Raw genomic sequence first — 26,038 nt, 5'->3', positions numbered from 1 at the left:
ACACGCGTACAGGCGTCACTGTCACACTCACATCCGCCCACCCCTCCCGGTAGTGCTATCCCCCTAGACACAAGTACAGCTGTCACTGTCACACTCACATCCGCCCACCCCTCTTAGTGATGACACCCCAACACACGTACAGGCTTCACTGTCACAGTCACATCCACCTACCCCTCCTGGTGATGCTACCTCCAGACACACATACAGGCACCACTGTCACAGTCACTTCCACCCTCCTAGTGGTGCTACCCCCAGAAAACATACAGGTGTCACTGTCACATCTATCCACCCCTCCTTACAAGGCTAATCCCCAGGCAGTACAGCTCTATCACACTCACAATCATCCACACACACCCCACAGTGATACAACCCCCAGATACACGTACAGCTGTGTCACTCACACTCACAACCATGTCACAAACCCATCTACCCCACCTACAGTGGAAACTACATCCAGATATACAGCTGTGTCAGCATCACACACCCATCCACCCCTCCTAGTGTTACCACCCCCAGACATACATAAAGCTATGTCACTATCACACACACAACCGTGTCACACACATATCCACCCCTCTTATAGTGATACTATACCCAAATACGTACAACCTTGTCATCTGACACACAACTGACACTCACACCCATCTACCCTTCTTGCAGTGGTACTACACCCAGACACACAGTTTCAACAATACTACACCTAGAAGTCCCTTCTACATGCAAATACGTTATTCTAACCAGGTCCTTTCCCTTCATACAACCATATCAGTATCACAACATATCCAGGCAGTCATATTACACACAGCCACGTCACTACCACAAATGTATTAATCCCACATCCATACTACTTTAACAATATATCCCACCCTACATCACTCCTACAGTAATATACCTAGGCTCACACAATCATACCAATATCACATAACACCCAGACATCCCTCCTACATATCCATACCACAAGCAGACATGTTCACAGAATGTCAATGACACCCAAACAAGTATCAATATCTCATCCACACATCCCTTGGAGTAACAACACACACTAACACCCATAACCCTCCTACAGTGATATCACATACACCCCAATATCCCATCCATTACCCTTTATATCATACTACCACATCCACCTACCACAAGTCTATCAAACAGATCCATACAAGCCCAAACATAACACATACACATTCCCTTCACTTGTAGGTGACGTCTGAGCTTGCTTTCCTTCCCCCCGACCCCAAGCAGGCCCCAAAGGAACTGTGTTGGATTGAAAGGGAGACATTTGATAAAAGAAATAATGATCTTTAATGACATTTCCCTTTGGTATAAGTGAGACCCGTGAATAGATTCAAACAAAATAAGGGTAGAAGGGAGAATTAGAAGAGGAGGAGATAAAGATACAGTCAACTCTCCATTATCCACGACTCCTCAGGAGTATCTTCTACCTCTTCTGTATTCCTCACGTCTAGCAACAGGTACTCAATAAATACATTGATCTGAATGATCCCCTCTGAGGCTTATCTGCAGCACAATTAAATTCCAGGCTTTTTCCTAGGCTAGGATGAGGTCTGGCTTTTAGTCCTGGCCATTTCCTGGCCATGTGGCCTTCAACAATCGCCTAACCTTCTCTATCCATCAGTTTTCTTACCTGTAAAATGGAGATGATAATCACGCCTATGCTACTTACTTCACAGGCTCGTCATGATGGTAAAATGATATACTAGATAAAGTCTTGGAAAAAGTAAAAAAGGTGCTATATGTATAAAGATGAGATAACTTTTGTGCTCAAGCAAGACAATCAGGAAATAATTCGGTTGACAAAACTACAATGTTCCCAAACTAAATAAAAATTATTTGGGGATTATCCACTGCTATAGATAACCATTACCCCTCAAATAATGCAGAAAATTGAGAGTTGACTGTATGGAAGAACCAAATACTGGATTCACTGTCCAACCCAAAGGAGTTGGGAGAGGCTACAAGGGGCTACACTTTGGCTGTAAAGTAGGACAATGTGCATGCAACGCTGGGGGTGGGGGGAATGGATGTTTACGAAATGTATATACAGACCCCTAGAATGGGGGCCCTGGCCAGGAGGCACTCTGTGTATGTGGTAGAAGGGAGGAATAGGGATGGGACATTCACCTCCCCCTGGCCAGGAAGTGGAGTTCTGGGATAGGCTCTGAGGATCAAACATCCTCTTTGAAGAAGAGCAAGCAACCACATCTACCCCCCAGTTTCCTAAGCCCAGTCTGGGAGGCCCAGGCTAAGGGAGGGCTGGGAGACAGGATCCTGGGGGTCAGATGGGAGTATCATCATTTTTAGCCCACAGGAAAATTTTGCATAAAACTTATTTAGACCTGGCGCATGGTCAAAGGCACAAGGTTTAAACACTGGAGGAGGGACAGAATTTTATCCCTTTGAAGAAAAATCCCATTCCACTGGAGTTGTTCCTAAGATTCCTTTCTCCTGTTAGGGGATTCTGCCCAGGCCCATCTGAGGGCCATGAGGCTGCATGGGCACTAATACTCTGGTGAAGGAGCAGAAAAGTGAATTCCTCCTCCAGGTCCTGAACCGTAGGATTCAGGCCACTCACAGATACAACAGAGTGCTGCAGCCATAGCATTTTCCCCCAGAAAACTGTTGGAACTGGGACCAGAAAAGTGAAAGGGAGTGTCCTGGAGGCTGGAACAGGGCTGGGGACAGGATCAGGTCAGTTACAACTTCCGTTCCACCGGCTGCTGAAGGCATAGCTCACTGCCTGCAGAGATGATGGGCAGGTGATTGTCCATGTGGTAGCTGATGAGGTGACTGACACTCTCGAATCGGTGATCCTTTGTCCTAACCTGGAGGCACATGACAGAGGAAATTCAGATGTTGAGGGCTTTTTTTGGTGGGGTAGGGGGTGGTAGGCAGTTAGAAGGATGGCTGAATTAGATGAAGAAGCATTCACCTCTCTAGAACTGAAGAAGTTAAGGCATCCAAGAGAAGATGGAGAAAGTTAGGAAGAGAAGACTGAGGCCACTGGGATGGAGAGTGGGAAAGGATAAAAAGAACGAGGAAAAGGCTTAAGACTGAGGAAGACCTGGGTATCAAGCCACAGCTATTACTGAGGGATCCTGGTTCTTCTTAGAAGAAAAAGGACAGAGGTGATTTTAAAACCGAGGAAGGAAAAAAGGAGGGGTATGCCTATATGCCAAACAAAGGCCTGAAATCATTATCCATGAAATAAATTAATACCAAGAGTGGCCTAGCTTGGGTAAAGACAAAGACACATATTTGCAGAGTGGAGGGATTTACCTACTTACTCTCCAGAGGGAGGCAGGAAGAGGAGGAAGAGAGGAGGGAACAGGTAAAGTTTATGGGAGAAAAATGATTAACAGTTCTAGAGGAGATGAGCTAAAGGCATTTGTATACCTCTGTATGGTCTAAGGATCTTATGCAACTATGCAACGTGGATTCTTGATAAAGACAGCATATGTGGGGAGAGATGCATGGAATAGTAGAGGAATTATGGGGAAAGAAAACATCTGAGAGTTAGGAGACTTTGGCCCTGCTACTAACTAGCTGTGTGCTTTTACTTAGCCTCTTACTCCTTTATTTGTAATAATAACGATAATAATTGCTAATAATAGCTAGTATTTATATAATACAGTGAACTAAAGTTTGTGAAGCACTTTACATATGTTATCTCAGAATAACCCTGGCAGTTAAATGCTATTGTCATCCCCATTTTACTAACAAGGAAACTGAGGTACACAGGGGTTGAGGGGCATGCCCAGAGTGACAGAGCTAGTAAGTGTCTGAGGTAGAATCTGAATCAATGTGTTCCTGATCCAACTGCCTCACTCTTCCCACTGCACCACCGACACCCCACTGGACAAAATAATAAGGAATCAAGTAAAAAGGGAATTAAGACAAAACAACCTCTAAAAGTCTCTTCCAGAATCTGACCAACATAATGACCGCCCACAATGCCAGAGGACGCATGATAAAACAAGCTACCCAGCACCTGACAGACAGGTAATGGATTCAAAGTACATTTTTTTACACAGCCAATGTGGGAATTTGTTTTGCTTAACTGTACATATTTGTAACAGATATTTTGTTTTTTCTTGTTTTCTCATTTTGGGAAGAGGGGGATGTGGAAGCGGAATGAATAAGGACCTAAAAACAAAAAAAATTGAATGTAAGAAATAAAGTCTCTTCCAGCTCTAACATTCTAATATTTTCTTTTTAAATGCATACAAGCTAGAGAGAACAGACTTATGTATCAGGGCCCAGAACCTTGTTGGGGCTAGGCAATGAAACGGCCCCTAGCAGATGGAACTGGTTTGTCTCAGAAATGAGTAGTGAGAAGAAGTGGGAGTTAGGCCACCTGGACAAGGAAAGGTGGTAGCAGAAACAACTGCAAACAAGAGCAAAGTCTCAGGATGGCCAGCCTCCACCCACGCTCATCCACATACCCATGAACTTACCACACCTTCAGGATCAACGAGCAGCAAATGTTTGGGCTGGCCACTCTGCAGACCAGTAAGGACATACTGGCCTGGGGTAGTCGTACTCTCTCGAACCAGGAAGTCCCCATTGAGCCTCAGCTGCCCTTCAGCCTCCCGCCTACTCAACTTCCCATGGAACCAGGGCTCGCCTCGGAGCTGCTCAGCCATTGGTGTTGTGGGGGCAGGTGGGGGGACACGAAGAGCATCTTCAAATGGCTCTGAGGGAGTAAAAGCAAGTCAGGGTAAAAATAGGAGACAACATGTGGTTCTTTTCACTAGTGGGACCCTCTTAAAGTAGGCATAAAAGAGACCCACCCCCACAGCCTAGTAGTATGAGATAACAAAAATCACGCCGAAGCAAAGGGAAGCCAAGAAAGAAGGAAAAAATGGGAATAGAAAGAAGAAAAAATGGAGGAAAAAATAATCAGGGGAAATGTAAAAAAGAAATAAAAGCCAGGGGAAAAAGAGCACTACTCACTCATGTCAAAGAGGTCACGTGGGGCGCTGCCATTAGTAGTAGGGTTAGAAGGACCACCAGCTCCTTGCCGGACTTTTTCCAGGTTCTGGACGTTGACATAGGAGGGATCATCAAATAGTTCTCTACCTACCAAGTGAATGGGAGTGTGTCAGCCAGAACCCCAGAGTCTATAATCCCCTTAACCCTTTCCCCCAATCCCAATTCTCCAGCTGTTCTAACCTTCCCTTCCTTCATACCTGGTCCAGGAGTTGGGAGCTGTTTTCGAATATCAGGGTCACCACTGGCTAGCTGTCCAACGGGCTATGGTGGCAAACACAACATGAGAACTATAGATACTAGTAGCCTACCCTATTCCCCTAGTCCCAAGCTGACTTTCTTGCTCAGTTTAGGCAACGTACCAAAGTGGCTCCTAGGTGGTTGGTGGTCTGGGTACTGGGTGGGGGTGGACGAGGAACCCCTGGGGCAGCTCCATCCCGAAGCCTCATGTCTACTACCCCACCAAGAGGGGGCTCTTTCCCTGGAAAGTCATTGTAGTACTGATGGTCAGGTGGCTCCTCTTCCTCCTCATCCCAAGCTGAGCCATCAAAGCCAGCCATCCTGGAAAGAAAAGGAAAGCTCATTCACATCCTGGCCCTAGCCCAGACTAGCCTGCAGAGAGTGGATCTCATAAAGTGAAGACTGGCTATCTCTCACCCAAAAGATCAAAGCAGGGCAGTAACTAGAATAAAGATTGTAGCTTGAGTGCCCTAAGGGACCTGAGAGGCCACCAAGTACTATCTCCTCACTTCACAGATGAGGGTACTTATCCTCGATCACTCATCTAGTCAGTTTCCAAGTCCAGCACTCTATCTATCCACTACCTCCTGCTGATTCTTATCTAGAGGAAGCTAGGTGACATTGTAGACAGAACACTGGACCTAGGACCAGGATGATCTCAGTGGAGATCATTACTAGCTAGGTGTCTCTGGACAAGTCACTCAACTTCTATCTGGATACTACCTCACAGGATTGTTCTGTGAGAATCACATGAGATATTTGTATAAAGGGCCTTGCAAACCTTAGAAGAGTTATATACTAGCAGAATAACAGATGTTAGCTATTAACTGACCAGGAGTTAAGGACCTAGGATCTGTGGACGAAGTGGCCTGTCTGGAAAGGGGGACAGCCTAGATTCCAAAGCAGTCCATCTTTCCAAAGAAAGGATAGGGAGAAAGAAGCTACCACCACCACAGCAGCAGGGCTAGAGGTTAGACCCCAGGAAAGAATTCTCAGAAGGCCAGTAGAAGACATGGGGAAGAAAGAGGTAAGGCAGGCAGTGAGGACATGGGGCTACCCTCTCCATTCCCTAAGATTCATTTAACTAGATAGAGAACCTGACAAGTAAGCCAAGCCCACAGAGGGACAGCACATCCCTCACCTCCACTGCTTAAAAAAACTGGCTTTCTTCGAGGCTCAGCATCTGTGCCACTTCTGACCGCTTGGCTTCGTTGGCTCCTTTGTCCCCCACCCAGTTGTTAGCGCTTTCTCCTTTGTCTAATTTAATTGTTTAATTGTATTGATTTGTTGAAATGTATTCTCCCAAGTAGAATGGAAACTCTATCAGTCAGGGGGAGGAACTGTTGATTTTTGGGGGTCTTTTTATCCACATTCACAAGCATCATGCTTTGCACACAGTAGGAGCTTCAGAAAGGCTTGCTGGACTGGATGGAGTAATGTGGGGTTTTACTATATTTCTGGAGTGTTCCTTCCTCTAGGGAATATTCCCGCCCCAATGCCCACATCCCTGGCCTTCATCCTACCTGTCGTGAGGAGTGACAAGCTTGGGTGGGTTCCTGAGGTATTGTTTGAAGCGCAGCTCAAAGGCCTGGCCAATGGTGCTGATGACATCCTGTGCTAGTCCTTCTGGACACTCCAGGATGTGGCAGGCTATGGGCACAGCAGGCATTGTCCTTATAAGCAACAAGTGTGGGGCTGGGGATGTTCAGGCACTAGCCCAGCCATCCCAGGCTCACTGGAAATAGCCACCCGCTGGGCAAGGAAAGCTCCAAAATCCCTCAATTCCCACAGAACTAGCAATAGGGGAAGGAACCCCTGACCCACTCCTCATCTTTATTGATGGATTGGTATCTCCCTGACCCACCCCATCAGACTCTCTCTTACCTCTCTGATTGACAGGATCTTTGGCAACATAGGCGACATACTCCGCAGTGTCCTAAGGGATCAGGTTCCCAGTAGGGGTAAGATCAGCCAGCTTGGCTTTATCATCTCCCCCATCAGCCCGTGAAAACCTCTTCACTCCCCCAGCCACCTTTACTCAACCATTCTGGGCCACCCCAATCCAAAGTCACTCAATTCTTCCCAGCTACCATCCCTTTTTACAAGAACTCACCGGATCCCCACCGGACGCAAATGAGATTGACTGCATGTGGTGATTGGCAATGATCTGAGAATTCAGGGTGGTGGGACAGTGTTAGCAATTCCATTTTGACCCATGTTCTTCACTCCTTAGTATTCCCTGCCCTACTAACTCCCTTATTTCTTCCTGTCCCATCCCCTGGTCCCTTCCACCAGGGGCCCTCTAACTATCTCCACCCAGATACCCAGTTCTTCCCTCACTTTCTCCCCCTGGGTTTCTCTGATTTCTCTTCATTGGCTAGACTGCTTCCCTCTCCCACATCCCCCCAGGCCCAACCAACCTGTTTACAGTCTGCAGCCATGAGGTTGAGGCTGCTGGTAGAAACAGTTAGGGTGATGGGCATTCCAGCAAACTTTAGATTACTCCTCCCCAGTATGGAGCTGAGTGGGCGGCTACAGGGCTAAGAAAGGATCCGCAGAGAATTTGGGAGTTAAGGGCCACAGGCCTACCACTGAAGAAGACCCAGTTTCTATACCCAGAAACCCACTTCCCCTCCTTCCCCCTCTGTCCCTCCATACCTCCTGACTTCCCTTCCCTCTCTCCTCCCATCCACCACTCTTCACGATAATGCTCCCAGGTACCTTTCTCCTCCGTGCAGCCCCCTTGGCCCCTGGCACAGCCTCACACACCAGACTGATTGCTTCTCTGAGAAGACAAAGACTTGCTTAGAAGCAAAGATTTCCCCAGCCCCAACATAGGTCTAAGGGAGGGGAAGCCAGGGACAGACTCCAGGGGCACTCTGAGCTCTTTGTAGTGGCTGATTGAATTAAGGGCCTTTAATATTTGATGATACTAAGGAGCTGCCTGCTGGTTGATTGGATTAGAGACTCTGGGCCCAGTGATGGACCCAGTCACTTCCCCTTAACCTCAACCCTTCTAGTCACCAAATACTAATTTTCCCTGAAACCATGCCCCCACCCTTCAGTGTCTTTGTATTCCTATGGCCTGGCACACAATAAGCCCTAACCAAAGCTCACTGCTTCAGGTGCTACCCCTGCTCCATTCCAAGGCTAAAACGGGTGAAAAGGGAACCAGATCTTCCAATGGGATCCCTTAAGTGCCCCATCCCTCAGTACTGTCATGACCACATGGCCCCGGTAGCTCACTAACTGCTAGGAGCCCCAGCAACGCTGAACCCCTACCCCTTACCCCCAGACAGACCCCACTCACCTGGTGACCTGGGTGCGAGTACTGAAATCCAAGGCCCGCATCGACTGGAGGACCTCCACACAACCCATGTACTGAGGGAGGGGGAGGGAGGGAAAAGTGGAGCATTTGACCTCTGCCAACTACTATCAGCACCACACTCAACATATGTACACACAAAAGACACCCCAGGATTTTCTCCTATATTAATTCCAGAATGTGAATGCCTACCCACTGACTGACCATGCTTGGTATTGAATGTAGAACACCCCTGGTCCCAGTGTAGAGGAAGAGAAGAAGAGGTTAGAGAAACAGTCTATGTAAAGTAATGGGGAAAGAGAAATCTTTAGGTGCTGGGAAGAAAAGACCAGAATGACATGGAGAGGAAGAGAACAGGAAGTAAGAATGTCTGCAGAAGAATTAGGGAACAAAAAAAAAAGGGGGGGGACCAGAAGGGAATGGGAAATAGCATCTGGGGCAGGGAACAGGGTAGGTAGGAAGTAAAATATGGAGGGCCAATCAATGTACCTGAAGAGGGAATTTGGTAGAGAAGAAAACAAAATCTAGCAAAACAAGGAATTTAAAAGGGTCTCAGGCAAAAGAAGACTGGGTGGGGGTTGAGGGGAGGAATATTTTAGAGTACGGATATACTCACTCACCCGAACAAGGTAGGAAACCCCAGGTCCCATGACCTTGTCGTTGGGATGTAACCAACCCCGAGTTGGCTTGTTGACAAAGCTCCCGTGACGAGTCCACTCCTCACCCCCCAGCTGGCCCCCTTCCACCCGAGTCCTCCGCCCGCCGCTCAGTTTGTTCATGTCCTGGAGAAGAGGTGAAGGGCTTGAGTCTGGCCCAGCCCCCCCTGCATTTCCTTCCCTATCCTCAGGTCCCAGTCCTGACTCTTCAGAGGGCCCTAGCCGCCCCCCAGTTGGGTTGGCTAGCTTCAAATTGCTCATCCGGGGGAAAAAAGAGCAAAGGGTTGTAGGACTATCATCCCCCAGCACTGGGGGCAAGATGGGTCCCAGGGACGAGGCAGATGGAGAGGATAGCTCCCCAGGGGATAAGGATCCCAGCGTCCCCTCTTCCAATGATGACAGAGACTCATTCCGAAGAGGGTTGTACTTGGGCTTGGGGGGCAGGAGATCCATGGCTGGGGGAGAAGGAGAACTGCTGTCCAGCCCGGCCCTCTCCCCAGCCAGGGTAAGGGGGCCGGGCTGGGGGCATTCCCAGACCCTTAGTCTGATCTGCTATATACAGGCAGATAGTCACAGAACCCTCGCAAGGAAAACCACCACTCCCCCAGCTTAGACCCAGACAAGCCCTAGCTCCAACCCCGCCTAGCAAGAAGCCTCTTCTCTAGCTAGAGAAGAGAGAGCTGGACCAGGAACAGTTTGGCTCCTCCCCAGGGGAGGAGAGTTGGTAAGTGGAGGCCAATCAGGAGGACAGTGCTGACTCACAGGCACAGAAGGGGCAGAGCCCCCCACCTCTACCCCACCCAAGGCCTCAAATCCTAAGGGAAGGAATCTCTGTGGCCCTCCCATTTCCACATATCCATTCCCACCCCCCACCCCCAACCAAGCATAACCGGGAATGGGGAAAAGGGAAGGGATGATGAGAAGAGAGAATAGGTCTGAAAGTCTAATGCCTGACATTGGGAAGGGGGAGGGGAAGGCAGGAAGCCAGGGCACAGTGGGGAAGGAAACAGAGAAAGACAGGGAAAGGGGGCAATCCCTAACTTATTTCCCTTTCCCACCCCAGTTAAAAATTCTGACAACCTTGTCCTGGAGCCCCTTACCACTATTTGCCCTTGGGAGAAGAAAATCCCCAAGGAACCTCAAGATCATTACCTAAAACTGCCGTAACAGCTGGTGATATGGTAGAAAGGAAATCTCTCCCCCCTGCCTGGGGAACAGGGAAGGGAAGAAAGACAGTAAAGGGTTGCTAAGCAAAGGGGCAAGATGAGCAGAGAGCCAAGAGAGACTGCAAGATCGAGGGAGCAAGGCCAAACCAGTGCATTGGTAGAGCCAGCCCAACAAGGCCTCAAAGGGAGGCATGTGGGAGCCTGGGGAGCTTGGGCCTGTAAAGGAAGAAGGCAGGTGAGATGAGTTTCACTCACCTTTTTAGCATCTCAACTTGACATAAGGGAACTGAGCCAGCCACAAGGACAGTTCTGCCCCCACCTGTACTACACAGTGCATGACTGGGGGAGTTCAGCTTCCAGTTTTCTCCCAAGGTGATGTTTGAACCAAGGGAGCATCACTTGGAAAATCGGGCAAGGCTCCGCTACTCCCTCTTCCTGGTTATTAGACCAATAAGCCAAAGCCCCAAGTCCAAAGATTAGGACACATCACTACCCAGCAATTCTCCTACGGAAATGTCAACTGTCCTAGGGTTTCTCTATCTTTGTATACAGGCACTTACCCATTCCATGAGGATCACAAGAAAGGAAAACCCATTATTGGCCACAGGATCCTAATTAGCCTAATCCCAAGGGTCTATGCTCTGATCCCAAAGCTAGGCATTGGTATTGGTATTGAATGTAGAACACCCCTGGTCCAGACTCCTCCCCATAGCCACCAGGCACCGGTAGTAAAGGCAGATTTAAAAGCAAAGAGGGCCACAGGCAGCTTCTGGCATCTACAGGGGATGCCTCAAACATATATAGGGGAATCCAATTGCTACTTCTCTACCAGTTATCCCTAAATCTCCCTTCTGAGGTCTAGTGCCATTCTGAAAAGGGGCTCTTCTCCACCCCCGCCCCATATTCTAACCATACACAAAAGGGGAGTCAGGTTTGAGTCTGGACACAGGAAACAGTCCAAAACCCATTTCCTCCACCCACAAGTTCCTGACTTCCTGCCAAACCAAATGGAAGAGAGGGCAGAAATTCCTACAAAGGCAGACAATAAAAAAGACTACAGGGACTAAATTCAAAATCAATCCTCAGGTACATTCCTAGCCTAGGGAGAGAGAAAAGCTTCCTTTCATCTCCTAGCCAAATTTGTATTCAAAGAAGCAGGAGAAAGAGTGGTGAATTTGAAGTCAGAATTTGAAGGGCTCAAATTCCACTTCTACTTGGCATCTTTGACTTGAGGCAACCTCTCCATGCCTCAGATCCCTCATCTATAAAATGAATGGAGAGGAGAAGGGTTGGTTCAGACGGCCTCTAATGTCTCCTCCAACTTGGAATCTATGATCCTATAAATGGGGGAGGGGAGAGTAGAGAGAAGGGCTTGTTTCAACCCATCACTGGGAGACACTGGGAGAAGAAATTTATCGTCCCCATCTCCTCACTCCCCAGGGCTCAGTTCACAGATCACAGAAAAAGGAAGACCCAAAAGATAATTACTCTCATATCCTACATACTCTATGGCAAGACTCCTGTACTGCCTGTCTAGAGATACTCACTTTCCTATAGCTTTCTCAGTTAGAAAATAGTGAGCCATATGTAAAGGAGTATTTGGAAAAGAATGTGGAAGAAACCCAGTTCCAGAGAACTAAAAACTAGATGACTTTCAGAGGTTTTGGGGTGGGGGAAGGGAATATTTGCTTTCTCTGCCCAGGGGGAGGAGGGAAGGGAGGAGGAGAGTACTGTGGCAGGGAGCAGCCGGAAATGGCAAAAGCCTCAGGAATGTTTCCTGGACTGAAGGTTAGGCAGGCAGAGAAAAGATGGGGAATACCCAGACAAGAAAACGGGAGTGGGGGTTGGGGCAAAGTCCATAAGGCCAGAGAGTAAAAAGCACCCCCCCCACCTCCCAACTGCAAAATACCCTACTCTTTTAGGGTAGGTGGGGAGAAGTTACCCATTTCACAACCCCATTCCACACACCAGGGAATCCATGGCCCAGCCCAGCTCCTGAGGTACAGGTACGACATGCAGCTGTTTCTGGGGTGGAGCCGGTCCTGGGAAGGGAAACTTAGGGAGTAGATCCGGGAACTCATAAGGGATTTTCCATTCTTTCTCCCCTACCTCCAGCCCAACCCACTTCAGGTCACCCCACACCCCAGAATAAAATTGAGGCCCAAAGGGGAGGGAAAGTACAACCAGCCTTCGATCCCCCAGATTTGAGTCAAAGTTAGGAATCATGAGGCAGTGGAAAGGGCCCTTGGTTTAAAGCTGGGAAACTTAAGATGATTCCAGCCTCTAATGCTTAATGCTAATGTGATCGTGCCACTTAACCTCTCAGAGTTTCAGTTTCCTCATGTGTAAAATGGAAATGAGAAAACTCGCACTACCTCTCTCATAAGAGTCTATGGGGATGCTGCTGTATGTCTCAGTTATTTAAATTATTACCATCATATGAGGTGGGGAGGGGGGGCAGGGACACAGGCACCAGGAACTGGGGAGAAGAGCCAGCTTTGATGGAAGGACTAAGTGTGTGATTGAAAAAGGAAGCCAGGTTCCTGGGGTTGGATGGAGTAGGGACCTTTCAGGTTAAAGGGGTCCCTCCAGATTTATAAGGGGCACCTTAGAAGTATCTCTTGGAACGTATGGTCTTAGAGAATTGTAAAGGGAAGGGTCATCCAAAATATTTTCCAGCCTACTTTGCCAGGCTTAGTATAGTTTCCCTACTTGGCATACCCTTTCTTATAGCCAAATTAACCTGCTTGATGTTCTGGTCCACAGCATACCATCTTCCAACTCTGTACCTTTACACAGACCCTCTCTCACCCTTGTAATGCACACCCCACCTCTGATTCATAAAATGTCTAGCTTCCTTTGAAGTTCCACTCAAAGGCCACTATCTCCAGGAAGTTTATTCTGATTTCCCCCAGTTGCTAACGGGAGAATTACTCTCATGGAAATTACTTTGTGCATAATTTATACTTAATTTTCTACCTGTATGTTGTCTCCCCTCCATTAGGAGGCAAGCTCCTTGAAGGTAAGAACTGTTAGGTCTTTGTCTATGCACACATAGACGACCGCTCTGTCGGACATATTGATGCTTAATAAATGCTTACTGAATTAAATGGAAAAGGGGCCAGGAAGGAGAAAGAAATGTGGTGTACAGAGGGGTCGTGACCTAATGAAGGGCAGAATTCCCCAGAATTCTCGTGGAAGGCACTTGGGGGTGGAGTAGGGGTAGCCAGGGGCCAGGGCTACCAGAAGGACTGGCCATAAAGAATTCTTGGAGGGGCCCCCGGGGGAGGGGCGTCTATGGAGTGTTAAGATTAAAGAGGGAGTAATTTCTGGGGGTGGGGGGATGAGGAAGACAGAGCTTTCCAAAAAAGGGGGCGGGAAGAAAACCCAGGGAGGGGGAAAGATCTAGGTAGGTGACAACTTTGGGGGGTTCAGGGAGCCCCTGAACTGGGGGCTGGACTTCCGGGGATGGGGTCCCAGAAGGCGGGACTTGTGCATGGTTGGCCGGAAGTGGGATTCCAGGGGATGGGGGGGGGGGTGGGAAAATATTAAATAAAGATAATAAAATTTCGTACTCACCAGGGCCGCATGGGGTCTCCACTCCGCGCCGCGGGCCGGTCTCACTCCGGGTCTGGCGGCCGCAGCTTCTTCGAGTAGACGCTCCAACTTTCTTTCCCGCCCCCCTCCCCCCCAGGCCCAGCCTCCCGGGAGAAACTTTATTGCACTCACTTCCGGCCTGACTAACCTTTCACCCCTTACGCATTACGCGTCTCCTCCTTCCTCCATTTCATTGCCCCTCCCCTCCCGTAGTAGTGCAGGGTGGGGCCCTCAAGTGATGATACCCAATAAGAGTTTGTGTATGGTCCCATGGGCGTACGCGAGACATACCTTCTGGCCCCATGGACCAATAAGAACCCGAGGTGGAATAGAGTGAAAAACATAAAAGCCAATAAGAACCTCGAAGGTGGGCTTTTTTTCCCGCCTCCGGCCGAATGAGCCAATCGGTTGAAGGAGCGGCAGGTTTGAAAGAGAAGCCCCATAGAGTTTTGGTGCGCGCGCGTAGCTCTCGTTAGGCGGTTGGCGTCGCGGGCCTGGGGTCCCCCGGGAGGAGCGGACATGTCGCATAAACAAATTTACTATTCGGACAAATACGACGATGAGGAGTTCGAGTACCGGTCAGTGCGGGCGCGAAGGGGGTGGCCATACTAGGTACAGTAGGCATCGGTGAGTGAGGGCGCGAGGACCATCTCAGCTACAGCGAGGGAGGAGAGAGAGAGCTTGAGACGCATGCGCGAGAGCCAACTGGGGGGGAGTGGGTTTGAGGTTAAAAAAAAAAAAAAAAAAGGGCAGTTAGACGCATGCGCAGGAGAGGTTTGTGGTGAGCCTGAGGAAATTATATTTGGAACGCATGCGTGGAATCCTCGCGGCTTGGTAAAACTGCCTGGGAAGGGGGACGTAGTTACAAGGCTTATTAATTTTTACCCCTGCGGGTCTTCCGCCATCATCCACATGTCCCCCACTTTCGTACTGACTGTTCTCTTTCATGTCTGCTCCATTGCCGAAGGAATGCCAGGTGGCTGTAGAACTAAGTGCGACAGGCCCGCCATTGATATCCGTTAGCCCAAGAAAAACGGGGGTGAAGGAGGGCTCCTTTGCCCCTAGAACAGAGGGTTCAGTGAGCGGGAAGGCTGTCGAAAGCGTTATATATACTAGTAAATAACAGATAGAGGGCAGGAAGGATATGACATGCCTGCATACGTTTGAAGGGCCATTTAGGAAAAGGATTAGACTTAGTCTAGGTGGCTCCAGAAGACAGAACTAGGACCTATCGGTGGCTCTGATGAAGGAAAACCTAATTAATTATTAGTAGTGTCGTCAGATGGAAAGCATTGTATCCTATGATAGTACTACCTGCCACTGGAACTGTTGGGGTAGAACCTGAATGGCCATGTTAACTAGGTGTTGAAGAGAGATTCTTTTAATGAGTTTTAATGGCAATCTGGACTGAATAACCTTTAAGATATCTTCGAATTCTAAGGTCTTTGTGTTTTGGAAAACAAAGATTACTAACCACCTATTGGCACATTTTAATTTGTTGTTATAATATAAACGTTCTTAGGATATCTCCAACTCACGAACTAGATTTCAAGTTCCCTAAATACAAGAAAAAGACATGGATTTTATTTGTATATCCTACAAGGTTTAGTGTAGGGTCCTGTACACCCTAAGTGACTGACACCAGCCAACATATATTGGGTGCCTACCCTTATACAAGATGTCGCAGAGAACTAGAAAAAGAGCCAATACTTCTTTGGATCTTGAAAGGCTTGTTATATCCTTAGCTGTTTGGTTAAATAAACCAATAATGAGACTCATTTATCAGTCCCCCAGTTATTGAAACGGAATAGGGAAAAGCCACTTGTTTGATCCTATGGAAGATGCCAATTTGGAACCACAGTTGAAATTACTTTGTAATGTGTTAGTTTAAAATATGCTGTGCTACTGTGTTAAGTCAAAATTATTTGTTCGGGTTGGTGGTTTTTAACTCTAGGCCTGTTAATCAGGGAGTCTGGCAAGAAATATTTTTTTGGATACAGAGACACCTTTGTATACAAGGGGACATTCAGCAAATATTCGTTGACATCAATGAAGCTCAAATTGGGCCATTAGGACTCAGATTCCAAATAATCAAACAGCCCATCTGCCTCCCTGAGTGACTTAGACCCCAGGTCAGAACCTTGGCTAAGAAGTAATTCAAGTTTTCCCAAAAAGGATCAGTAAAGTGAAAGCCACTTAGTTTTCTATTCTGTGCATTGGCTTTTCAGAGCTACTATCCACATGCCCTCCCCCAAAGTCATCCTCTTTCCCAGATATTGGTTAAGCTCTATCATCAATCAACAGTTATAAGTGTTCTCATCATACCATTATTCTCATCAGCATTGATAATCAAATATTAGTTTTAAAGTGCTCAATAATATAGGACAGATTTTTGAAAGTTTCTATAATAGTCTTGGCTGAAGATTCCCCCATTAGATTGTAAGCTCCCTTGAGAGCAGGAATTGTTATTGTTCCTTTGTACCTCCCCCTTGGTCCACGATATACCTTTCTGTACAGAGTGACAGGCATGATATAGAGTGTTGATTGCCTAACTGCACCAGTAGATGCAAACCATCCCCACATTTCTGTTACAGGCACGTCATGTTGCCCAAGGACATAGCCAAACTGGTCCCTAAGACCCACTTGATGTCTGAATCTGAGTGGAGGAACCTTGGTGTCCAGCAGAGTCAGGGATGGGTCCATTACATGATCCATGAACCAGGTCAGTGGAAAATCTGAAAGCAGCCCTGTAGGATAGCACTGGAAAAGGAATAAGATCGTATATCAATGTAATAAGCTAAGAAGATGGGAGCGGGAAGGTGGAGGAGGGTTGTAATAGTTAATAATTTATTGTCTTCAGCATCTGTGCCCACATAATGGCTGATTATTTTATCTGTTTAGGGGGGATAGATGAATGCTCCCTTGCCCTACATGGAGAATTGTTAAACTGACCACAAACAGTGAGAAAAATATCTAGAGGTCAATGATGGCCTGTCATTTGGTCAATAAGCATTTATTAAGCACTTACTATGTGCCAGGCACTATAACTGGGGATACAAAAAGAAGCACAAGACAGTCCCTGTTCTCAACCAGCTCACAATCTAATGGGGGACACATCAAGCAAAGTGTAAAAACAAGCTATGTATGGGATAAATAGGAAATAATTAACAGAGGGAGGACACTAAATTTAAGAAGGATTGGGAGTCTTCCTGTAGATTATGGGGTTTTAGTTAGCACTTAAAGGAAACCAGAAAGCAAAGTTGAGGAGGGAAAGCATTCCAGGCATGGGGGACAGCCTGAGAAATAACTGGAGCCAAGAGACAAGTGTCTTGTTCATGGAATAGCAAGGAAGCCAGTATCCCTTGATCAGAGAGTATGTAGAGGCCTAAGAAAACATGAAAGGTGGAAGAACAGCTTTGAACACCAGAGGATTTTGTATTTAATCCTGAGGGCAATGGGGAGCCACTGGAGTTTATTGAATAGAGAGGTGACACAGTCGGGCCTGTGCTTTAGGAAAATCACTTTGGCAGCAGGATGGAAAATGGATTGGAGTAGGGAAAGGCTAGTGGCAGGTTGACCTACCAGCAGGCTATTGTAATTGTCCAGGTCTGAGGTGATGAGGGCTTGCACTATAGTGATGGCAGTGTCAGAAGAGAGAAGGGGGTATATTCAAGAAATATTGCAAAGGTGGAATTGATAGGATTTGGAAACATTGGCTGTGGGAAATGAGAGGTGGTGAGGAGTGGAGGATGACTCCTAAGTTTTAGGCCTGAGGGTCTGGGAGGATGATGTTGCCCCCTACTGTGATAAGGAAGGTAGGAGGAGGTTGGGGGAAAGATGAGTTCAGTTTTGGACATAATGAGTTTGTTTAAGATGTCTACTGGACATCCAATTCAAGATATCTAAAAAGTAGTTGGAGCCTGTCGATATGGACACTCCTGTTAAATTATGTACCCTCTGATTACCGACTAGATATAAACTAAGGTCAAATATACCCTATTAACTACCTCTACTTCTGCTTCTCTGCCCCCTAGAAACCCAGTTTCTGTGCTTGGACATGTTTGAACTATAGCCAAAAAAATAATTTTTATAAATCACCAGATAAAACACCAGAAGTTCAGCTTCAGGGCAACACTAATAAAAGACACTTCTATGTATAGGCCAACCTAATAGAGGGAGAATTGATGTTAGCAATACCGTATTTGCTGGCAGACCGGGCTGCTGGGTTTTTTCTAGGGCTAAATGGTAAAATAAAACTCATTCTAAATATTACAGTGTGCTTATTAACACATAAATGATGACTTTAGAGGGCAACTAGCTCATGAGAACAGGGCAGATTTGTCTCATTTTATCCAAATATCTTTCTGCCTTTCTTCTAGAGCCTCACATCTTGCTGTTCCGGCGGCCACTGCCCAAGAAGCCTAAGAAATGAAAGAGCATGCCACTTCTGTTCCAAGCTGTACATAGCTGTCCTTACCTGCTAACATCTTTCTGCTAATAGTGTTGCCTTCTTGTTTCTCACTTGGGATATTTAAGGGATGTTTAATACACTGTTTGAAAGTGCTGGTGACTCTTGTTTCTTGAGCAAAGCTGACACCACCACCACTACCCCATTGGGTGCTCTGATGAATGTAACTTCAGCTGAGCTTTGCCTCCAAAAGCCATGGCAAGCTTTGTATCAAGCTGAACTCATTGGGTAGATGGACAAAGCACCAAGAGTGACTGAAGACTCATCACTGCTTAGTTGTGGGGCATGTATAATTGTTGCGTTTGTGTTTTTCCCCTGCCAGGTTGTGTACAAGGTGACTTAATGGATTTATGTTTTCATCTGTTGGAAACTTTCCATTTTATTCAAGAAATGTCTGTTCTGTTTAAATCCCTTGAATAAAGAGGAAGTTTTTGTAATTCATTCTTAGGTTCCTTCTGCCTGTGATCAGGATGTGTATCATTCATGAGATATCCAGATCCTAATTATCTGACTTGGTACTTTTCAGATGAGGCTGATTTCATGGAGCTGATTTTTAAAAATAGATTAAGCTGGTTATTCTCAAACATTTGCTGAAAATTTTCATTTCAAACCTTCGCTGGCCAAGGTTAGCTCTCAATAAAATGCATTAGTCTACATTTTATATTTGTATGTCTTTGGCCAAAGCATTGCTTTACTAATTTAGGCATGAATAAAGGGGATAATTCCATTCATAACAGTTCCCTGTATAATCTATGACAAGAATAGATTTTTTTCATCAAAATTAAGTCCCTTTAGTGTAGTGTTAGCAGTCTTGTGAGCTAGAGACCACTCTGAGGTGCTGCTTTTCCACCTATTTCTTTGGACATTAATAAAACTCCCTATTGTTTGGCCTGAATGGGATAGTCCACAGATTGGAAGCAGCCAGTTTGAGATCTTGTTCAGATCACACTGACAGAGTGCAGACGTGATACAATGAGCAGTTAATGGGAAACAGCTAAAGAGCCGGTAGAAATTCTTCAAAGGAAAAAAACAATCCATTAACACTAAATAATTATCTTAGTTTCCAAGGACACCCCTTTGGCTTTCTCTTCCAGAGGTGGAGGTTCATGAAATTGTCCTGATAAGAAAAAGTTGCAGGATTTGAGTTCTAGGTGGCCTTTGACCAAGTGACTGACCTTTGGTCTGAGTGGATAAGGAATCAGTCATTCTGTCATGCTATTAATGGTTTTTAAAAATGAGACCACTTCCTCATGACAGTCCTATAAGAATTGGGGATTTTTAGTAGCAGATGAAAATAGCTCACATTTCTATAGTATCAGGCTTACAAAAGTTTGGAAAATGAGGCTTGTAGGTTAGGTGATTTGCCCAAAGCCAGACGTTACAAGGTGTCAGCTGGAATTTAAGGCTAGCCAGTTGACCTGATTCCAAGTATAGTACTCTATGTTACTATGACCAGATGCCTAGCTTTCTTAACTCGGGGTCCCACTCCAACAATTTCCCTCAATTCTTGTTGTGTTTGTCCATTCTAGAAGAGGGCCATGACATCAGGGAAATGATGACATGACTTGCAGCTGATTTTGATTTGAGTGAGGCAGGGCTGTGCAAGGTCACCAGCCTCGCTTTCTCCTCCAGAGCCACCTGGTCCAGCGACCTGATATTCACCAGGATGACTGGAGATGACCTAGGATGCATTGGGAGACCCTGGCCCTTTGAGGCTAAGGTCTTTTCAGGTTCTCACTTTGAGTGAGGTAACACCCATTCCATGAATAGGCCCCTTTAAGAAGTTAATCAAGGGATGGCCCCTTTAATCAAAACTCAAAAAAAGAAAAAATCAAACTGGGAGAGGAAGACCCTCAGGCCAAAAGAGAAACCTTTACTATTTAGTATTTACCTTCACTCTGTGCTAGGAGGGCAGGGACCTATTGTCCAATCTAGGAGCTCCAAAGTGCCCTCGATTCTTACACTCTAGTGGATCGTTTGTCCTTTCTCGAAAAGGACCCTGAGGTCAGGGAGGTGATGCCACCACACGTAAGTGAATTGGATCTATGTAAGGAAGTGCTGTGCAAAGTCACCAGCCTCACTCTGTCCTCCGGAGTCATCTGGGTCCAGTGGCCAGATATAGACCAGGAAGACGGGGAGATGGCCCAAGATGCAGTGGGAGCCCTTGGCCTGTAATATGAGGTCTTTAACAGGTCTCAGTTTGAGGCAACAACCCAATGGGTCATGTGGTTAAGGTTGTAAGCTCCACTTACTAGTGTTGCTTAAGCACAAGGCCTCTCCGCGAGTGCTCAAACACGGCTTACACAGGAAGGTCAGGGAGGAGGCCCACGTCCTCACGTAAAAGGCAAGAGAAGTGAACTATGTACTTGACACTGCAGGGAAAGTTCCTGGGCTGTTAAGCATAGCTGGGTTTGGCAGGGGAGTTTTCTTACTGGAGAGAAAGCTCCTTTTGATAGATAAAACTTTCAACTCTTGTGTTTTGACAAGGTGCCCAGGGCAGAATTTCCTCCCCCTCCCCAAGAAAGGTTTGTCTTTTAGAGGCGGTGGACTAGCCGGACCCTGATGCTCTGTTAAGCATTCACAGATAAGGGCTGTGCCCTCACCTTGGGAAGTTGTTGGTGTTTCATCAAAATCCCGCCTCACCCACCGACCCACTACGTGCCCGCTGCACCTTCACCCTGAAACTGCTGTGGATGAAACTGAGGCGTCTGTCGCCGGGCTGTGCTTTAGTCCCGCTGGGATTCGGCTACTACAGACCAAAAGCTCTTTGAGGTCCAAGCTCTTAGAAACCCGCCCAGAGGGGGAGGGGCGAGTGCTCCACCTCGCGTCCCTGCACTTCCGGGCGTGACGGCCACGTGCTCTCCACCAACAACAAGCCGGTGCGTCCCGGCCTCCACTCCGGGACCGGCGAGGGACACCCAGCGGTCCCAGTGAAGCCCGAGGGGGCTGGGCGGGGCGGTGAAAGCCCCGGCCAATAGGGGTACAGCGCCTGTGGAGCCGAGGAGAAACGCCGGGTACGGAAGCCGAGCCGGGACAGCCCGGAGGGAGTTGGAAACAACTGGGGAAGGGGCAAAGGGTCCGGTGAGGGCGGAGGAATTCTGGCCGGCGGGCAGGGCACCTGCAGTGCGGCCAGAGCGGGCTAGGGGGCCCGGTTTGGAAAGAGCGCGCTGTCGGTCCGGGAGAAGAAGAGGCTTCGTCTCCGCGTGCAGGGCCCAAGGGGCGGGCGATTCAGGACACAGGTACCCGATGGGTAGAAGCAACGTTTAAAGGGCTGGTAGCGAGCGTGCCGGGGTCTCTGCAAAGGGTCCATGGGGCGTGGAGAAAGGAACGTGGCACCGCGATCCAGCAGCCGCTCCGAGCTCGCCAGCAGCACGTTTAGACCTTAGGGTCTGTCTAGTCCGAACCCCCTTTATTTTACAGATGGGGAAACGGAGGCCCGAGGTCCAGAGAGTCCAGTGATTTATCCAAGGTCACACAGTAAGTAGCAGAGCTGGGATTCGAACCCCAATTATTAGACTTGAGTCCAGCGCTGTTCTTTACTCCCCCAAGCGCCCCCATCAGTTGGCTAACAGGAGAGTCTCCCGCAGCACAGTGTGCAGTCTGCCACTGAACAGTCACCTCCCCCTCTGAGCCTCAGTTTACACTTCTGCCAAATAATGGAGTTGTATTAGACCATTCTCTAAAGTCATCTCCAGTGCAGATGTTCTATGATTCTCCAACCCCCAACCTAAGGGGCCACAGTTTTCCTTTTAGTTTCCTCCAGGCTCCCTCCATTCTAGTCTTGTCTACCATCAGGCTGATATCTCACTTGAGCCATAGCTCCTGATTTTCTGTAGAACTGGCGGGACCCTCATGTTTCCGAGCACTGTCCCGGGGCCTGGGTGGCTTCTGGAGGGTACTGCAAGATCGAAGAAACTGGACCATGGCCACCCCCAGGAAAAATGTGACTGCTGGCATCATCATCATCGGAGATGAAATCCTCAAGGTGTGTGTGGGCAAAGGGGCCCTGAGGTGTTCTGAGCATGCCTCAACAGGCTGGTGTGCAGTGTGGACCTGGACCCTAGTCAGCTCTTCCCTTCTCCCTCTCTTTTCCCAGGAGGGTGGCTTATTGATTTGAATTGAGGGGGAGAAATGCTCAGCTTGGTCCATCTGGTAAAGAGGAAGTGAACTTCCCCTAGTGCCACCTAGTCTAAACTTGCAGGTTGCATGACACAGACCTCCCACTGCCACATACCTCCTTACAACGTGACTGAGCCCTTTGCCAAGCTGGTTACTTAACTCACCCCCTTGTTCATTTTGCTCAGCTGTGTTTTTCTCTGGCTTCTATCCGAAAGGAACTCTGTGGAGGTGGGGGTGGGTTATGTATTCATTCATTCAACAGACTTTTATTGAGCACCTACTATATATCTAGGTCTGAATACTAAGTAGCATGGGGAATGCAGAGCTGTGTACAGTATTGTCTGTACACTTAAGGAAGGAGCATTTTTTTAAGTGTGTCTGGCACTATGCTAAGTAAAAAAAACAAAAACATAGTAATAGTAATGAAAGCAAAAACAAAGGTGTACCTGCCTTCAGAGAGCCTATATTCTAATGGCAGTTAGGTGGCACAGTGGAAGACCCCAAGTCAAATGTGGCCTCAGCCACTTACTAGCTGTATGACCCTGGGCAAGTCACTGAATCTCTTTGCCTCAGTTTCCTCAACTGTAAAATAGGGATAATATAGCAACTACTTCCCAGGGTTATTGTGAGGATCAAACATGACAGTATTTGTAAAAGTGCTTAGTAGAGTGCCAGGCACATAGAAGGTGGTGTATAAATAGTAGTTATTAATGGGGAAGACAGCCCACAAAAGGGGACTAAAGGGGGTGAAGGTAAAAAGGGAAGGGGGAATTAGACTCCTGTGAAAATAACTGAAGGACAAGGCCATAAGAAGCATCGCTTAAATAAATGATGCACTGTGGTTGGAGCTCCAGAGAGGAAGAGATCACTTCCAGGTGATTAAGTAAAGCTTCATGGAGGAAGCTTTTGAGCTGAGCCTTGAAAGTCAGAGGCAGAAACATCACAGGGGGAGGGAACAGACTGACCAATGGATTGAAGATAAAGAAGCACAAGTCCAGTTCAGTGAACAGTAAAATAGTCTGATTTGGCTGGAATACAGGGTACATGTGGGCGGGTGGTGTGTAGCAAAGTAGCCAGATCATCGAATGCCAAGATGAGGAATTTGTACTGTAGTCAGTGGGAAGTAGGAAGACACTGAAGGATTTTGACCAGGATGGTGATGGTTAAAGCAGTATTTTAGGAGAATTGGTCTGAGTGTCCTGTGTAATATGGGTAAAGGAGAGGAGAGCCTGCAGGGGAGAAGACCAGATGGAACACGGTAACAGTACAGGCCAGAAGGATTGAAAGAGGACCTAACTTAGGATATTGGCAGTGAGATTGGAAAAAGCACTGGACTAGCTGGGTTTAAATGCCAGATTTGCTACTTAAAAGCTGGGAGACTTAGAATGGAAAGGACTTGACAACTGATTAGAAGTGAGGGAGAAGGGAGAGAAAAAAGTTACATGTCCTTCTGAAATAACTAAGTCATGGGAAGGGCAGGTCCTAGGAGATGTATAACTTTATTTTGGACCTAATGAGTTTGCGGCAGTACATCCAAGTGGAGATGTCCAGGGGCAATTGAAGATATGAAACTAGAGCTCAAAGAAGTAGTAAGTACTGGAGATGAGAAGTCATCTTCATGGAAGTGATGGTTGAAGCTATGGGACTAGACAGTCTCACCAAAAGAGGAGACTTAAAGAGAAGAGTAGAGGGCTAAGTATAGCATCATGGTTCTGACCCAATGAGTAACTGACTCCAATCCATATCTTAGCCCAAATGATTTTCCATTATCCACTGTTTGGTTCTTGTTCATTTCTCTGTCTCTCTCCCTCCCATCTACCTACCCCTATGGTACCTCCAAGAAAGAGGCTTTCCTCTCCAGCAGGTGGGAGTAGCTATCCTCCTTCCATATAACAAAATATCAGACCTCTTTATCCTCTGTCCTCCATTTTCCCCAGGGCTACACTCAGGACACCAACACCTATTTTCTGTGCCGGACCCTTCGTTCCATGGGTGTCCGGGTGTCCCGGATCTCTGTGGTACCAGATGAAGTTGTGGCCATTGCAGAAGAGGTAGCTTCCTTCTCCACCCGATTCACCCATGTCCTCACCTCTGGTGGCATTGGACCCACTCATGATGATATCACCTTTGAGGCTGTAGCCCAGGCTTTTGGAGACAAACTCCAGCCCCACCCAGAGTTGGAAAAAGCTGTGAGAGCCCTGGGGGGCACTGGGCAAGAGAAGCTGGTTCAGGTGCCCTCCACTGCCCGTCTCCACTATGGTACTGACCCTAAGACTGGAGTCCCCTTCCGATTCCCCTTGGTTTCTGTCCGGAATGTCTACCTCTTCCCAGGCATTCCAGAACTGCAGCAGCGGGTGCTTGGGGGGCTATCAGATCTATTCCGGAATGAAGGAATGCAATTCCACCTTCGTGAGTTATACCTGACAGTGGAAGAATCGTCAGTTGCTTCCATCCTCACAGAAGCACAGGCCCACTTTGGACGCCGACTTGGCATTGGCTCCTATCCAGAGTGGAGCAGCAATTACTACCGGGTTAAGCTGACCCTGGACTCAGACGAGGAGGCAGCAGTAGAGGAAGCGAAGGCCTACCTGGCTGCTCACCTACCCCCTGGAGCCCTGGTGCCATTTGTACCCAATGCAGTGGAGCAGGCTGGGGAGGCTGTGTACAAGCTAGCCCAGTCAGGTAGGAAGAAGGCTGCTGGAGGAAGGGAAGTGGGCATTGCATTCCTTTGGCCATCTCCTGTCTCTGGCAGCAGTTTCTTTATTTGTCTTAGGAACGGGGATGGTAGCCAGTAGATCTTGTGATAAGAAAATATGGTTTGCCATCTGTAGCTTTCCTTTCCATCCAAACAGCACTAGTGGGCAGGTGGTGAGACCTCCACACTGCTTTTGGATACTACCTCTGGTTTCTCAGAAGGCAGCTGCTTGTCAGGGAAACTAGAAAGGAAATACATGCTTCCCATGTGAAGGACTGGACTAGAGATGACGTCTTTAGTTTTATTTCACCTCTCAGATTCTGTATATTCTATAGTGCCCAGAGGACTGACTTGGTTCTAGCCCCTGGGGTGGTTCCAAATTGAAAGGGTGTTAAGCTGTAGAAAGGCTGGGAAAGTCCTGAGCAATCATCCCACAATCCCCTCTGATTGTTCATGCATGTGTCTCCCCTCTGTTCTCAATACTCTTGACAGGGACTTCCCTGGGGAAGAAGGTAGCAGGGGCCCTGAAGATAATGGAGGAAGCCCTGTCAAGGTACAGCCTGACCCAGCTCTGTGTGGGCTTCAACGGAGGAAAGGACTGCACTGCCCTACTACACCTCTTCCACGCTGCTGTACAGAGGTACTGCAAGCCTTGGGACAGGCAATACAGGCCCTCTCAGAGATGTATGTTTCCCCAGACAGCTGCATGCCACCAGTGGTTCCCCCATCCCTCCTTCCTGGCTCTATTCACCCTGCTTCTCCATC

The 26,038-nt window shown here is 47.6% G+C and overlaps 3 protein-coding genes across 8 annotated transcripts in view; 2 read left to right on the top strand and 1 right to left on the bottom strand.

The window, feature by feature from the left end:
* Positions 1 to 1,280: 1,280 nt before the first annotated feature.
* Positions 1,281 to 14,137, bottom strand: SHC1 (SHC adaptor protein 1). 2 transcript variants are annotated; one of them, XM_036754892.1, is made up of 14 exons: positions 13,974 to 14,130; positions 12,363 to 12,436; positions 9,193 to 9,354; positions 8,558 to 8,628; positions 7,969 to 8,032; positions 7,668 to 7,787; positions 7,361 to 7,414; positions 7,132 to 7,183; positions 6,771 to 6,897; positions 5,370 to 5,568; positions 5,208 to 5,271; positions 4,972 to 5,097; positions 4,473 to 4,711; positions 1,281 to 2,840 (listed from the first exon to the last, which is right to left on the bottom strand). In XM_036754892.1, exons 2-14 carry the CDS (start codon positions 12,372 to 12,374, stop codon positions 2,712 to 2,714), a joined length of 1,419 nt encoding a protein of 472 aa, XP_036610787.1. In that variant the 5' UTR covers positions 12,375 to 12,436; positions 13,974 to 14,130; the 3' UTR covers positions 1,281 to 2,711. The 2 variants fall into 2 exon arrangements, with proteins under 2 accessions (XP_036610787.1, XP_036610788.1); XM_036754893.1 differs by lacking the exon at positions 12,363 to 12,436 and having other exon boundaries at positions 13,974 to 14,137.
* A 275-nt stretch (positions 14,138 to 14,412) lies between these two features.
* On the top strand, positions 14,413 to 18,900 carry CKS1B (CDC28 protein kinase regulatory subunit 1B). Of its 2 annotated transcripts, none has more exons than XM_036754895.1 (3): positions 14,413 to 14,569; positions 16,586 to 16,713; positions 18,371 to 18,900. In XM_036754895.1, exons 1-3 carry the CDS (start codon positions 14,511 to 14,513, stop codon positions 18,421 to 18,423), a joined length of 240 nt encoding a protein of 79 aa, XP_036610790.1. In that variant the 5' UTR covers positions 14,413 to 14,510; the 3' UTR covers positions 18,424 to 18,900. The 2 variants fall into 2 exon arrangements, with proteins under 2 accessions (XP_036610790.1, XP_036610789.1); XM_036754894.1 differs by having other exon boundaries at positions 14,464 to 14,618.
* Positions 18,901 to 21,296: 2,396 nt separating this feature from the next.
* Positions 21,297 to 26,038, top strand: part of FLAD1 (flavin adenine dinucleotide synthetase 1) — a 6,411-nt gene continuing 1,669 nt past the window's right edge. The window contains exons 1-5 of one of the 4 annotated variants that reach the window (XM_036754225.1): positions 21,297 to 21,473; positions 21,880 to 21,936; positions 22,296 to 22,444; positions 24,516 to 25,260; positions 25,766 to 25,913. In XM_036754225.1, the coding sequence (XP_036610120.1) occupies positions 22,382 to 22,444; positions 24,516 to 25,260; positions 25,766 to 25,913 (956 nt within the window). In that variant the 5' untranslated portion in view covers positions 21,297 to 21,473; positions 21,880 to 21,936; positions 22,296 to 22,381. Of the gene's footprint in view, positions 21,699 to 21,879; positions 22,445 to 24,515; positions 25,261 to 25,765; positions 25,914 to 26,038 lie in introns of all 4 variants that reach the window. The other 3 variants (XM_036754226.1, XM_036754224.1, XM_036754227.1) reach the window with 3 other exon arrangements.

This window comes from Trichosurus vulpecula, chromosome 4 (genome assembly GCF_011100635.1).
Source record: "Trichosurus vulpecula isolate mTriVul1 chromosome 4, mTriVul1.pri, whole genome shotgun sequence".
Lineage (NCBI taxonomy): Eukaryota > Metazoa > Chordata > Mammalia > Diprotodontia > Phalangeridae > Trichosurus > Trichosurus vulpecula.
The sequence above is the reverse complement of the archived record's forward strand: the minus strand, read 5'-3'. Positions and strand labels throughout refer to the sequence as shown.

Coding starts and splice junctions, on each gene's coding strand:
- SHC1 (XM_036754892.1), bottom strand. Junction 8,629..9,192: donor GGGTTTCCTACCTTGTTCGG/GTGAGTGAGTAT, acceptor CCCCTCCCTCAG/TACATGGGTTGTGTGGAGGT. Junction 7,788..7,968: donor GGGCTGCACGGAGGAGAAAG/GTACCTGGGAGC, acceptor ATCCTTTCTTAG/CCCTGTAGCCGCCCACTCAG.
- CKS1B (XM_036754894.1), top strand. CDS start 14,551: ATGAGGAGTTCGAGTACCGGTCAGTGCGGGCGCGAAGGGGGTGGCCAT. Junction 14,619..16,585: donor ACTAGGTACAGTAGGCATCG/GTGAGTGAGGGC, acceptor TTTCTGTTACAG/GCACGTCATGTTGCCCAAGG. Junction 16,714..18,370: donor TTACATGATCCATGAACCAG/GTCAGTGGAAAA, acceptor CCTTTCTTCTAG/AGCCTCACATCTTGCTGTTC.